The sequence below is a fragment of the Phalacrocorax carbo genome, chromosome 16 (genome assembly GCF_963921805.1).
Source record: "Phalacrocorax carbo chromosome 16, bPhaCar2.1, whole genome shotgun sequence".
Classification (NCBI taxonomy): domain Eukaryota; kingdom Metazoa; phylum Chordata; class Aves; order Suliformes; family Phalacrocoracidae; genus Phalacrocorax; species Phalacrocorax carbo.
In genome coordinates, this window is record NC_087528.1 from 2,727,088 (window position 1) to 2,739,316 (window position 12,229).

The 12,229-nt window shown below is 39.0% G+C and overlaps 1 protein-coding gene across 9 annotated transcripts in view; it reads left to right on the forward strand.

Annotated features, from left to right (window-relative positions):
* Window positions 1-10,938, forward strand: part of LUC7L3 (LUC7 like 3 pre-mRNA splicing factor) — a 22,170-nt gene extending 11,232 nt beyond the window's left edge. Inside the window, exons 5-13 of one of the 9 annotated variants that reach the window (XM_064467058.1) lie at window positions 649-723; window positions 812-916; window positions 2,019-2,198; window positions 2,681-2,964; window positions 3,498-3,658; window positions 8,717-8,857; window positions 8,963-9,068; window positions 9,488-9,553; window positions 10,408-10,938. In XM_064467058.1, coding sequence (XP_064323128.1) covers window positions 649-723; window positions 812-916; window positions 2,019-2,198; window positions 2,681-2,964; window positions 3,498-3,658; window positions 8,717-8,857; window positions 8,963-9,068; window positions 9,488-9,512 — 1,077 coding nt within the window. In that variant the 3' untranslated portion in view covers window positions 9,513-9,553; window positions 10,408-10,938. Of the gene's footprint in view, window positions 1-648; window positions 724-811; window positions 917-2,018; window positions 2,199-2,680; window positions 2,965-3,497; window positions 3,659-7,063; window positions 7,190-8,716; window positions 8,911-8,962 lie in introns of those variants that run through there. The other 8 variants (XR_010375434.1, XM_064467057.1, XM_064467059.1 and 5 more) reach the window with 8 other exon arrangements.
* Window positions 10,939-12,229: the final 1,291 nt, after the last annotated feature.

A 12,229-nucleotide genomic window follows, 5' to 3' on the forward strand; every position in this document is an offset into this window, starting at 1 on the left:
GTGACTGTGGCCTGTGCTCTGAGAGTTTCCCGACTACTAGGGTAACCTTGCTCCTTTTTGCTGCCCCAGTTAATTGTTCAGTGCAAAGTCCAGTTGCTTCAGAAGGAGCTGTGGACAGTATCTTCCGTCAAGAGAGGTTATTGTCTGTGGAGTAGAGCAAAGGTTGTGAGGGAAGCAGATATAAGTCTCTTCCAGCAGCCCGCAGAGAGGACGCTTCTAACAAGTACGTTTTGGTTAAAATTAGATTATTTTTGCTCTGAAGTTAGATTTCAGAGCCCACGGAACTTCTAAGTCATACCTGAGTGTCTGCAAAGATATGTAATAGCTGCATGGTAGTTTCAGAGTTCAGATTTAGGACTTTGAATTCAGATGTCTTACCTTTTGTGGACTGGGGCCTTGAACGTTTTTGTTGATTTAGGAGGAATTAGTGTGACTAGAACTTGCTTCACTCAGCAAGAGTGGAATAAGCTGTGTTGAGTGTTTTACATTAGACTAAACTATTATTAGTAGGTCTTCATGGGAGAAGAGGCAGGAGGAGGTTATTTCTGAAGTGTCTGTGGAATATGAGAAGACATACATTCATGTGGTTTAAAGGGTTCATTGGTTTGTTTGTTCCAGTTAAAATAACCCACTTGTTCTGTTTGGCAGGGAGCGGGACCTACTGGTAAAAATGAAGAGAAGATTCAGGTGTTAACTGACAAAATTGATGTACTTCTACAACAGGTGAGGGTGTTTTACCCCCAGCAAGATAGATCTCTTGCTTTTGTTACTTGATTAAAAATGATAGTTGAATTTTTTTATTTTCCTTTAGATTGAAGAACTAGGTTCAGAAGGGAAGGTGGAAGAGGCACAAGGAATGATGAAACTTGTTGAACAGTTAAAGGAGGAGAGAGAATTGCTGAGGTCTACAACTTCAGTAAGTAATGTGTTTGTCATTCTGTCAGACTTATTTCAAAATTCAGTGCAACAGTATGTTCTTAATAGCCGTGTCCTTACACTGGAGGCATGCAAGTTCTGTGCAGAGTTTAGTAGACAATAACATGACATTTAAATGTGTTAATCCAGTGTGGTGATTTAGCATGCCACCTTGAGAGTGGGTTTCATGCACCCAAATTATGAAGTAAGTTACACAGCAGTCCTGGAGGTGAGCTTGTGTCTTACTCTAGTTCAGGTCTCAGTTAAACTCTGCCAGGTAGCCTCTGTGATATTATTTAATTGAATGGCCAATCTGACTGTGTTACAGAAGGCCCTTGTGTTAGGGCTGTGACTAGAGATTGGCATCTCTCTGACTTTGAGAGCTACAGAAGCCAAAGGTGATGTGTTAGTAGCAAATTACTGCGAACAAAGAGGAGCTTATATTTAACATTATATTTTGGTGTTTAATGATATGCTCAAATTGTGATTCCTGTTTTATTTTTTAAAAGTTCTTAAATGTTGCAGGCCGTAGTGTTTGTGTCCATACTGTATGATTCATGAACATTGCGCAGCAATGATCACTTGGGTGTATGTTGAAATTCCAGTGTATTTCTTGTATGCCTTTTGAAACAGGGAATTAATTTCACCACCATCCCTTTAAATAGAAGCCCAGTGTTCCTTTTTGTATTTCTTCATGGGATGCTCTAGCCTTTTCATTCCTTGAGACATTCCATGGTTATTCTGCACCTCCAGACATTTCAGTTGATGCCAAAGTAATCATCTTAAGAGAAAACTGATTTTTATTTTCCTTAACCCCAAGATTGCAAGGAGGCTGCAGATATGGCTATACACATATTAAGCCTTTGCAGTGAGGAATTGAATTTGTTTTGTGTTTTTTCTAATTGACTCTTTCCTTCTGACGTATGTGGAAAGAGTGTACGTAGCCTATTTTTGCCCTTTTCATCCTAGTAGATGCAGTGCTCCAAAGACAAAGCATGCTGTTATGATTTTCTACTTTAACTAGTGCCTAGGATTTGACAACAGTAACAGAATTCTAAACCTCTTCACCGGCTTCTGGCTAAAACTTTTCTTTTGCTTTATAGAATATTTTTCTTTTGCAGACGATTGAGAGCTTTGCAGCCCAAGAAAAGCAAATGGAAGTTTGTGAAGTTTGTGGAGCCTTTTTAATTGTAGGAGATGCACAGTCCAGGGTAGATGACCACTTGATGGGAAAGCAGCACATGGGTTATGCCAAAATAAAAGCTACTGTAGAAGATTTAAAAGTAAGCATCTCTTCAGTTATTGAACATAAAAGAATTGCTTGGAGGCTTCCTGTGCTAAGCAGAAGGCCATCCAGTGGACTTTTCCCAAGTGCGTGAAATGCTCCAGAGATGGTATATAAAAATTAAATGGAATCCCACTGCATGTTTAGCATTTTGCTTGCACTGATATTCTTTGTCATATGTGTTTACACTAGATATAAGCAAAGATGTAAATTTAGGTGGGAATTTTTTTGTGGCCTTTGTAAAGAACTGCAGTGTGGCCTCTGTTCTTGAGAATGACAAGCAAAAAAGTTCTGCAAGACAAAGGATTTCCGTTTCTGGGATTTTTAGAAAGTGCTTCCATGTAGGCCGCCCTTTGGGGAAAAAAACCCTGAAATACCTTAAAAGCTTAAGCTTCTGCATCCTCAGAATGTATAAACTAACTTATATTGAATGATTTATCTTGATTAATCTTAATTTCTTTCTGTGAACTTTTTTTTAAGGAAAAGTTAAGAAAAAGAACAGAAGAACCTGACCGTGATGACAGGTTAAAAAAAGAGAAACAAGAACGAGAAGAGAGAGAGAAAGAGAGGGAACGGGAAAGAGAAGAGCGGGAAAGGAAGAGACGACGTGAAGAAGAAGAAAAGGAAAAAGAGAGGGCTCGTGATAGAGAGAGACGTAAAAGGAGTCGTTCACGGAGTAGACATTCAAGCAGAACATCTGACAGAAGATGCAGCCGTTCACGAGACCACAAAAGATCAAGAAGCAGAGAAAGGAGGCGAAGCAGGTATGTGTGTGTATTTTCACGTAACTTTCCAAAACGTAGAAGTCTTGTGAAGGCTCAGTCTGTCAGCCTGGGTCATGTCTCGGATTTGTTAGCTTCACTGTTCTTATCTCTAAGCAAAGACATCCCTTACTGGTTCTAAGGATAAGCAAGTTTTGCTGCATGTTCACTGACTTCTCTCCATTTTTGGAAGTAGATGACACCATTGCGATGGAAGTGGTCTTATGAGGGGCCTTTGAGTAGACAAATATTCCCAAAGGACAGGGTCTTGTTTTTTCCTTAAGTTGGTCTTTAACTCATAGTAGTGGATATTTTTAAGCTGTATGGTTGAATGTTTGGGTAAATGAAGAAGGCAGTATGAAGCCAGGTCTTGTGTACTGAGAAATATTTATATACAGTATGCTGAGGCTTGTTTTAAATATTTATTTTCTGTAAATAATTGACGTATTAGAAAGTGCTACTGTTTTACTACGATACCTTCTAAGTTAGAAAATACCAGCTGACATCTATATTTTTGAAATTTTCTCAACGTTAAGGAGTCGTGACCGACGAAGAAGCAGAAGTCATGATAGATCAGAAAGAAAACATAGGTCTCGCAGCAGGGACAGGAGACGATCGAAAAGTCGGGATCGGAAATCCTACAAGCACAGAAGCAAAAGCAGAGAGAGAGATCAAGACAGGAAGTCAAAAGAAAAAGGTATGTCTGTTTGAAAACAGTTCGTATCAAGTTCTGAAACTAATCTTTCCCTAAAGTCTCAAAAGCTCTTAGTCTTCCAGTGAGTAACTGAAAGGTCGTCTTAGCATCAAATCAGATCTGGTTTTATAAGCTGTATATGTTGCTGTTAACCTATTTGAAGCGCGTTGTTCATTCTAGTTATTGTTAATGCACATGTGTGCGTACGTACACCCATGTCCACCTCTTATCTGTTACAGTAGTTACTAAAAGCTTACCACTTTGTATGCAAATTAGGTGTGTGAAGATTTTGATGTATTTTAAGACCTGTTTGCTGTTTACCTTTAGTAAAACCGAAGCCTGTAATTAGATTTTTTCATAAGAGTGAATATCTTCTGTTCCTACTGTTAGCAGATATTTCTGTAATCACCCTTTGCTGGTACATGTTCTGGGCAAGATTGGTAGCTGGTTTTTCACCTGTACCATCTGTCACTTATCTGCACTATCATGTTTCCTTTACTTTCCTTTAACAGTGCTTTTAAGGTTTTCTTCTAGTCTATGAATGCAGTCCAAGATAAATCTTGCAGAATTTCTGCAGCACTCTAAATCACAATTTCATGCCCCTCTCCCCAATTCCCTGCTCTTCCCCACCATCCTTCCCCCTTGCTTGTTTGGTGGGTTTGTTTGTTTTGGGTGTGGGTTTTTTTGTGGTTGGTGTTGGTTTTTTTTTTAAATGAAGTGAGATTTGCCTTGTCAGTATTCAGGTGAGTCTCAAAGGAATGCTGTATCAGTCCTTGGAACGCTTTTATAGCAGTACATGCCACGTACAGCGGCATTGATGGTGACTCACTGCTTCATCAAAGGCTGGTGTTCAGAAGCTTTACCTTTAAGTAGGATTGAAAAGAACTACAGAGAGAACACTACAGATTCACATTCTGTGAAAAGATACTAATTCACTATTATCGCTGAATTTCCCCCCTTTAAAAGTCTTCTGAAACTTCTGGAGGCCTGTAATACTAACTTCTGGCTTAAACTGCTGGCTCTGTTGGGGTGCTGACTAATGTCCAGTCTGAAACAGCCACCCCACTTCATTATTAGAGCTGACCGTCAGTAATGGATGAAACGCTAACGTGATGTTCCTAAGGTCCTTCGGAGACTCTCGGGAATGAGAGGTGCCATGTGCACGTGTCTGCATTGCACTGGCCAGTTTGCCCTGACCCTTACCTTTCCACGTTTATCCAGCGGATTAGTTCCCAAAATGTTGGTAATCCTTCATGTATTTTTCTTGCCTGACTTCCCTGGGCCATTTTAATTTTTCTGGTTTATACTGCGGTGCATCTTTAGTATTGATTCTTCTGTCGTTTTGCTTTGCCCTTTATAAGCAAGTGGGTTTTAGCTGATTGCCCACTGGCAGTGGAACTGATGCGTGGTGTTCAAACTCAGTCAGTATCATAGCCTGTATCTGTCCATTTGTGACTTTATTCCTACCTGATATTGTGCCTTTTTTGCCTACTTTATAAATATTTCTGGTACTTAGTCAAGAATGTCCTATGCAGTATTCTGTGTGTATCTATGCATATAAATAACTGTGTTCTTATTTATTCCATTTTGGTCTGTTTTTGGGCTTAATGGCTTTTCAGTTCTTTCCTTAATCCTTCCATAAATAGAGGAGCTAGTGAACTTTCTTCAGCATCTCAATATTTTCAGTTTTAACATGACTGATTTCCTTGCCGGCCATTTTATTTGCTGCTTGCTACTTTCTTCCTCCAGAAATGAGAACAGTGAGGTGATGCTATGAGCTGTGATGGAAATTCCACCTGGGAAAATCAGTTACTTTTTTTGACTATGTGATCATAATATTTGTAGGAACACAAATAGGCCTTAGAGCAGGACTGTGATGTTGAAGAAGTTTGTGTTCCCTTTTGTTGGGAAAATCTTTAATTAAAAAAAGAGGGAGGAGAAGAAGGAAACCCCAAACTAGTAGTATTTAACAAGCAAGCATTGAACTTCTACAATGAAGCTGTAAACACCATTACATCTTTGTCTGCAGTGTGGCATTGTAGGTAGTTAAGTAGAGGCCCATATATCTGAAGCATGTGGCTGGCTACCTGCTCTACTGTTTGCACAAAGCCAAGTAATGTAGAGTTAAGACTTATTACATTTACTGCTCCATTGGGAATATTGGCTTCAAAATGGAATTGTTTTTCTCTCCACCATTGATCTGTAGTTATAAGAGTAAGCAGCAAAGGCCTGGCTGTAAGTACTCATGGTAGTACCTTTCACTTAGATTTCAAGACTACAGAGATTCACTATAAACATGAATCTTAACAGGAGAAAAAGCAAGGCACAGTTGCCCAAGAATTGCCTACTGTTTCACAATAAATCAGTGCCATACTTCGAAAATTCGGAAGCCCTGGCTTCTCGTTCACTAAAATGCTATGGAATAGAGCGACCTTTAAGATCGTAAGAAAAAAAGTATATGTAACAATGGAGACACTTAATTTCTGACTCAAGGTTCAGGAACAGGGATACATGTGCTAAAGGAGGGAGCCTGCCAGCCATAAACACCAGCTGAGCATTAGCTTTAATATAAACCAGCGGAACGCCACTACTGTTCAAGTAAACTGACCTCAGAGTAGGTGGAGTAAATAGGGTTTTTTAAGAAAAGAAAAACATCTGTTCTGGCAAGTACCTTCGTTTTATGAGGGGTTAGTACCGGAACATGTCTCCAGAGTACTTTAACATGTCTCTTTAGCTTTCTTAATCTGGATTCATATACTGATATAAAAATAATTATATTTGTGATTGTGTTTTCCTGTTAGTGATTAAACCTCAGCAAATACTGTCAGAACACCCAAACCCTCAGTACTACTGGATATTATATTTGACTGATTTTTGCATTCTCTGAACAGTAAAAACCATTCACATTGTCTTGGTAAGAATTTTAACAAAATACCTCTCAGTTGCCGACACGAACTCAGTCAGAAAAATGTGCATGTGTTGAATCAGGAAGCAAAGTCAGCGTATGTGATTATACCTAATAGATCGCAGCTGAAATAATACACACAGTTTCAACAGCAGACTAATTGTATGTGCTTTTAAAGAAAGAAATCCTACTGACTGAAAATCCAGTGGAGGAACTTAACTGCTTGCAGATACTCCAGGAGCTGAAAGAAGTTCAGTTATTGGACTATTTGTTGAATACACTTTCTCAGTTCTGCTTGGCAAACTGGAGGTTTGCTATGGTAAAACTATTTTAGTATTAAAATTTTTAGAAGAGTTTCCTCTTTCATACCACAGTTAAATAGTAACTTTTTAACCTTAAACAAAATTATCCTTCCTGACCAAATTCAAGAAACAAACACAACAGAACAAAACCCTGCACACTGCACATCCATAGGGCTATTAAGATCTACCATATCTACATAGGACAGAAGATAAGATTATTGGACTGACTACTAGTCCTCTGCGGGGAAACAAGACTACTATTCCTCAGTGGATCTACGTGTGCATCGGAGATACCTATAAGACACAAAAAGAAGACTTTTTAACAAGGTTAGTTAGAGTGCAATCTACCTGCGGAGTTGCAAAACCGAGGGCAGACAGATACAAACCGATTAGTTCTTCAGCTAGCTTTTTGCCATCACTGCGTGCTTTCTCCAAGCACCGCGCAATGGATGTGCTGCTTCAGATGAAACCTCAGCAGTAGCGTTCCTTAGGCAGCCGCCCTCATTTCCGTGTGGGGGCTTTACCCCCCCCTTTGGTGGTCGGTTTTAAAACAAAGAAGTTGGGATGTTGCTTCTCCTTTTAAAGCGTAATTTTCAGCTTTGACTTCTAGACTATAAAAGTGTGTTATGCCAGTCTAGGTGATAACGTTTTTTTAAAATAGCTTTTTCAGAGTGCTCGATCTGTGTGCTCCTGTGTTGGGGATATATATATCTAAAATATATATATTATTTATTTTAATTGCCCGGATAGCAGGGAATAATCAGAAAAAAGAGCATGAATGTTGTTCTGTATGGTGACATCTGAGAGGTTGGTTTTTCAGACTTTTTTTCTCTCTCCAAGGTGTCTTTACTCATCAAAGGTTGACTATTATGGTGTGAAAATACAGAAACAATTTATATTTTTATGCAATTTGCAAATACTGAATTTACAGATGAGACACATAGCTCTTAATACTGAATGTTTTTCTTCTCATGGAAATATTTTTACTTCTGGCTTCCTTCCTTCTTTGGAGTTTATTGAGGAAAAGATGAGTTTTTCAGCAGCATAGCAAACTCTTCAGTCAGCTTTCTGATTCGTGATGGAATTGTGGGGTCCCTCCCATCTTGCTGTTCCTTTGGAAAACAGTGCTTTTTATATACCTTCCGAACTGTCTCCCTAAACGTTTTTAATGAGTGGATTATAAATGACTGCTGTTTTTATAAAACCAAAAATTAATAATGCTGACAAGCGGGCAGCTTCTGTGACCTACTGTACAGTGAAGTTAATTTTGACTTGTCACTGTGACCCCACCTTCAAAGCTAGCAGTGCTTAGTATTGTTTGTTTCCCCGAGTATTTGCTAGTTTGGGGTTGCTAGTTTTTTTTTAATTGGCAAGTATTGATTTATTTGGGAATGCACTGATGCATTGTCCCATTGCTCTTTTCTGATTCTCTTTTCAAGAACTGTATGTAATGAGAATTGTAAACCAAAGAAGGCCGTACACATCATAAATTAAAACTTGGGGACAAAGAGAGTCCCACGATAAGTAAGGAAGCCACGTGCTGTGATCACACGTTTGCCTAACTTCTCGACTGCCTCTTTACCCCCAGTTTCTCTATTTCAACAGACAGCTGAGTAGCTGCCTCTGCTAGGTCTGTCCTTTCTTCTCTTTTCCCCACCCTGTGCTGTCCCCTCTGACCTTTTTTTACCCTCTCCATTCCAGCACGGTAGCCTGAAGCCTATTTCTGTAACTTTTTGACTATTACTGTTATTGCTATCGAAAGTAATTGTCCCATTTTGTATGCAATATATATCTCACATGTGCAATGTTTGTTTTTACTTTGAAATCCATGGTCAATGTCTTCTTTCATGGCAGAAAAGAGGGGATCTGATGATAAAAAAAGTAGTATGAAGTCCAGTAGTCGAGAAAAACAGAGTGAAGACACAAATACAGACTCGAAGGAGAGTGATACTAAGAATGAGGTCAATGGGACCAGTGAAGACATTAAATCTGAAGGTGACACTCAGTCCAATTAAAACTGATCTGATATGACCTCAGATCAGGCAGAGGTAAGTGCATTATTTCAAACTTTGATTAGGGCTTTTTGTTACTGTTTAACAGTGCAGCGTAAGTATGCACAGATGAAGATGGAACTAAGCCAAGTAAGAAGACATACTAAAGCACCTTCTGAAGGAAAAGACAGTGTAGTCCTGCAAAACATTTTGAGGTACATTGTTTTGTCTCAGCTATTTTGTAGCAGACTCGTGCCCCCATTAGTGTGCCTCTTTGGGACATATTTGTAATATAGCCACCATAGAAAAATTAATTATCCTTTTTTTATTTTTAGGGATTTTGTTATCGTTTTTTTTTTAAAAAAAGTTGAACTGTTTTTGTATTTAAGTCCATATTGTGTTGGTACATCAGCAGAAACTTTTGCTTTAATACTTAATATTTGAGGCACATGTTGGACTACTTTGTTTTCATATAAACTGCTAGTATTTCTTTGTCAAGGATGTTTCTAGTTTTTTTGCTTTATTGCCTTGCATTCTAATGCAGTTTGTTCTGTAACTCGAGAGCCAGTAGCATTGGATTGATGGAAGTGTAGGGTTTATGAATTATTGCAGCTGACTACCATACCTCACACAGCGTTGGTGTTGTGAGCGGCCCATGAAAAGCCAAATTAAAAATCAAGGATTCAGTCAAACTAAGCAGGTACTCATGCCAGGTACTCCTTTCTCTACCCACATCCATGTTTGAATGCTGTTGCCTGTAATCTTTAAGCTTACTGTTGTGTTTTTGATTTTCGAGATAGTGAAAAGGACTTTTTGTGTATTGTGTGAATACTGTAAATCTGATGTTAACAGAATGGAATTTTCTTTCAACTGTATGTAGGGATGCAGTGCTGCCCAGAATTAGATATCTTTAAAGCGTTTAAAATGCAATAAACACTACATAATAATCGCCTTGTTACTTTCAATGCAATTCAAGTCTTTAAGAGGTATGTGTTTAATATTTCCTACTGTGTAGGAGACTTTGCAGTCAGCCGTAGTACTGAGAAGTGGAATGGCTGATAACAGACTTCTAAGGCAAATGTAAATACAAAGAGAGATGCCACCAAATGATTACAATGTTCACGGCAAGAATGTGTGCTGAAAAACTGTTTGTTGGAAATGAAACAGCTAAACAATAGGAAATACAAATACCGTATTAAAAGGAAAACTTTCTTTCCCCGCTCTTGACATAGCTTTCTTACTCTTACAGAAGGTCTTTAGTTGTATTCCTGAAATAAGGAACTAACAATGGAGAGTACAGCTGATAAATGAGCTTCTTGCAACATAAATTGTTACTGTAGTTCCATTATTTATGCTAGGAACTCTTAAACACTTAATGTTGATTATGAAACCATTAATGCTATGTTATTGCTTCTAAAGCCAGTCATGTTCGATGTTGACGTTTTTGTAGAGTTAAGGTGACAGCTAACAACTGGGCCAGTGTGTAGGAATGGTAAAAACTCTGTGCTCTTAATGCTGTCTAATTGTTTGTTTTCCCAAAATTTTGCATTATAGGACTACTACGTGAAGAGTCTGCGAAGACAGCGGAAGACAGCTTAAACTGAAGATCTGCTTTAAAATGAGGTGAAAGAAAGCTGTAGTGGCGTAGAAAAATATAAAGTTGAGTTAGAAATTTTTTTTTATAAAATTTAATTCAGGACTGGTGTTTCCTCCCAGAGTTCAGAAAGATGTGTTGATAATAGCACATATGCTACTGAGAATATAAGTCCTGTATCCTTTTTCTTTTTCTTTAAGACTTTTTAAGATAAGAAACCAACATAACCTGAACACATGGCTTGCTCAGTGTTTAATTGCAAGTTTTCATTCTTGGACTTTAAAACACAAGAATAAATGTTTAGTATTTGTGTGAATCGAACTAAAATGAATCCCATTTTTACAACTAAGCTATTCCTAGCTTCTTGATATACGAGAAATGGAAATAAAGCATCTTTGAATTTCTGTTACAAATTTGATTGTCTCTGTCATTGAACGTTTACTATTACGTAAGTTTCTTTCCTAATAAATCTACTCATGTCTTCAAGCTTAGTCCATTAGTTTGGATGCTTAGTTATTCTGTGGTGTTTGTGGGTTTGGGTTTATTTTTGGTGCCACCAGTTAGTATTTCATTTCGAGCTTACTTTTTCAGCGGTTAGACGGTGGTTGGAGTCTGTGTCCCCTAAAAAGTGCAGCTTCTGCTGCAGTTGGTGAAGAAATTACAGAAATCTCACGATAAAAATGTCGGTCAGACTGCCTTTATATTTGCATTGTAGTATCGGTTTGGAATGGTAGTTAACATGAAGCATGCACAGTCCGCATGTTACAACGGATAGAAGGGAAGAGAGCCGTCCCTTACGCTTTCTTGCGAAGCTGTAGTGCAAGCAAGTGTGGTCTGTTGGAAAGGAACTGCAGCGTGTACTGGTCAGCAGTAGAGACAGCACAGGTGCTGCAGCACTGTGTCTGTGAGGCGCTGGATTTTGGGGGGGGGGGGGGGAAAGCATTATTCTTCATATTAGTATTCAGGACTCGACCGTACATGTAACTCAAGTCATACATGGACAAAGCACTGCTGTAACTTGCTGCTTCTAGTTTTGGTGTGCCTTGTACCGTCTGTTTGTGGGAGCGCACTCGTAGGAAGGCCTGTGCGTGGGTCCCTCGGGAGCAGGGTGTGCTGGCTTTTTGATAAGGAGCAATACCATGCGCAGCCAGCCGTGTTCCCTCTTGGCCTTTTATCGGTCTAAAGCAGGCACCCATACAGGGGCACGGGGGTTTGAGACGGGGTGATGGGTGTTTTCGGAGAAACTTAAATTAATTTTTCTCGTTAAGTGGGAGAAAGTAAAATTGTAACTAAGTTCTAATTACAGACACAGCATGAACAGCCATTCCTTTTGAAAGCTGTGTAAGCGACATGAGTCAGCTCCTGTATGGATGCATTACTTCTGTCAGTGGCTAAAAGTTTGTCTTGCACCTTCCATTGCATGTATTTGTTACAGGACTAGCATCTTCCCTTCCTTATTTTGCACAGGTATAAATGATAAAATGAGGTAACTTGTAGTAAATTGGACTGGGATATAATTCTGACCTGTCTGATAGCGGAGTCTTTCTCTAGTGCATTGAAGATGAAAGAAAAATTCTGTCTTTCAGAGCACAGGAACCATGGTGCCTTTCTAGTAACTACCTTCAGATTCGACTGTAACAAGCATCTCCACAACAGATTAATCTGTGTGATAAGTGTCACCTTCAGAGCTCGAGCCCAAGATAACTATAATCTCAGATTTTCTAGGAATGCTAAGTGAGAAGCAAGTAGCTTGTTTAAGCAAGCACCTCCTACATGCTTTCT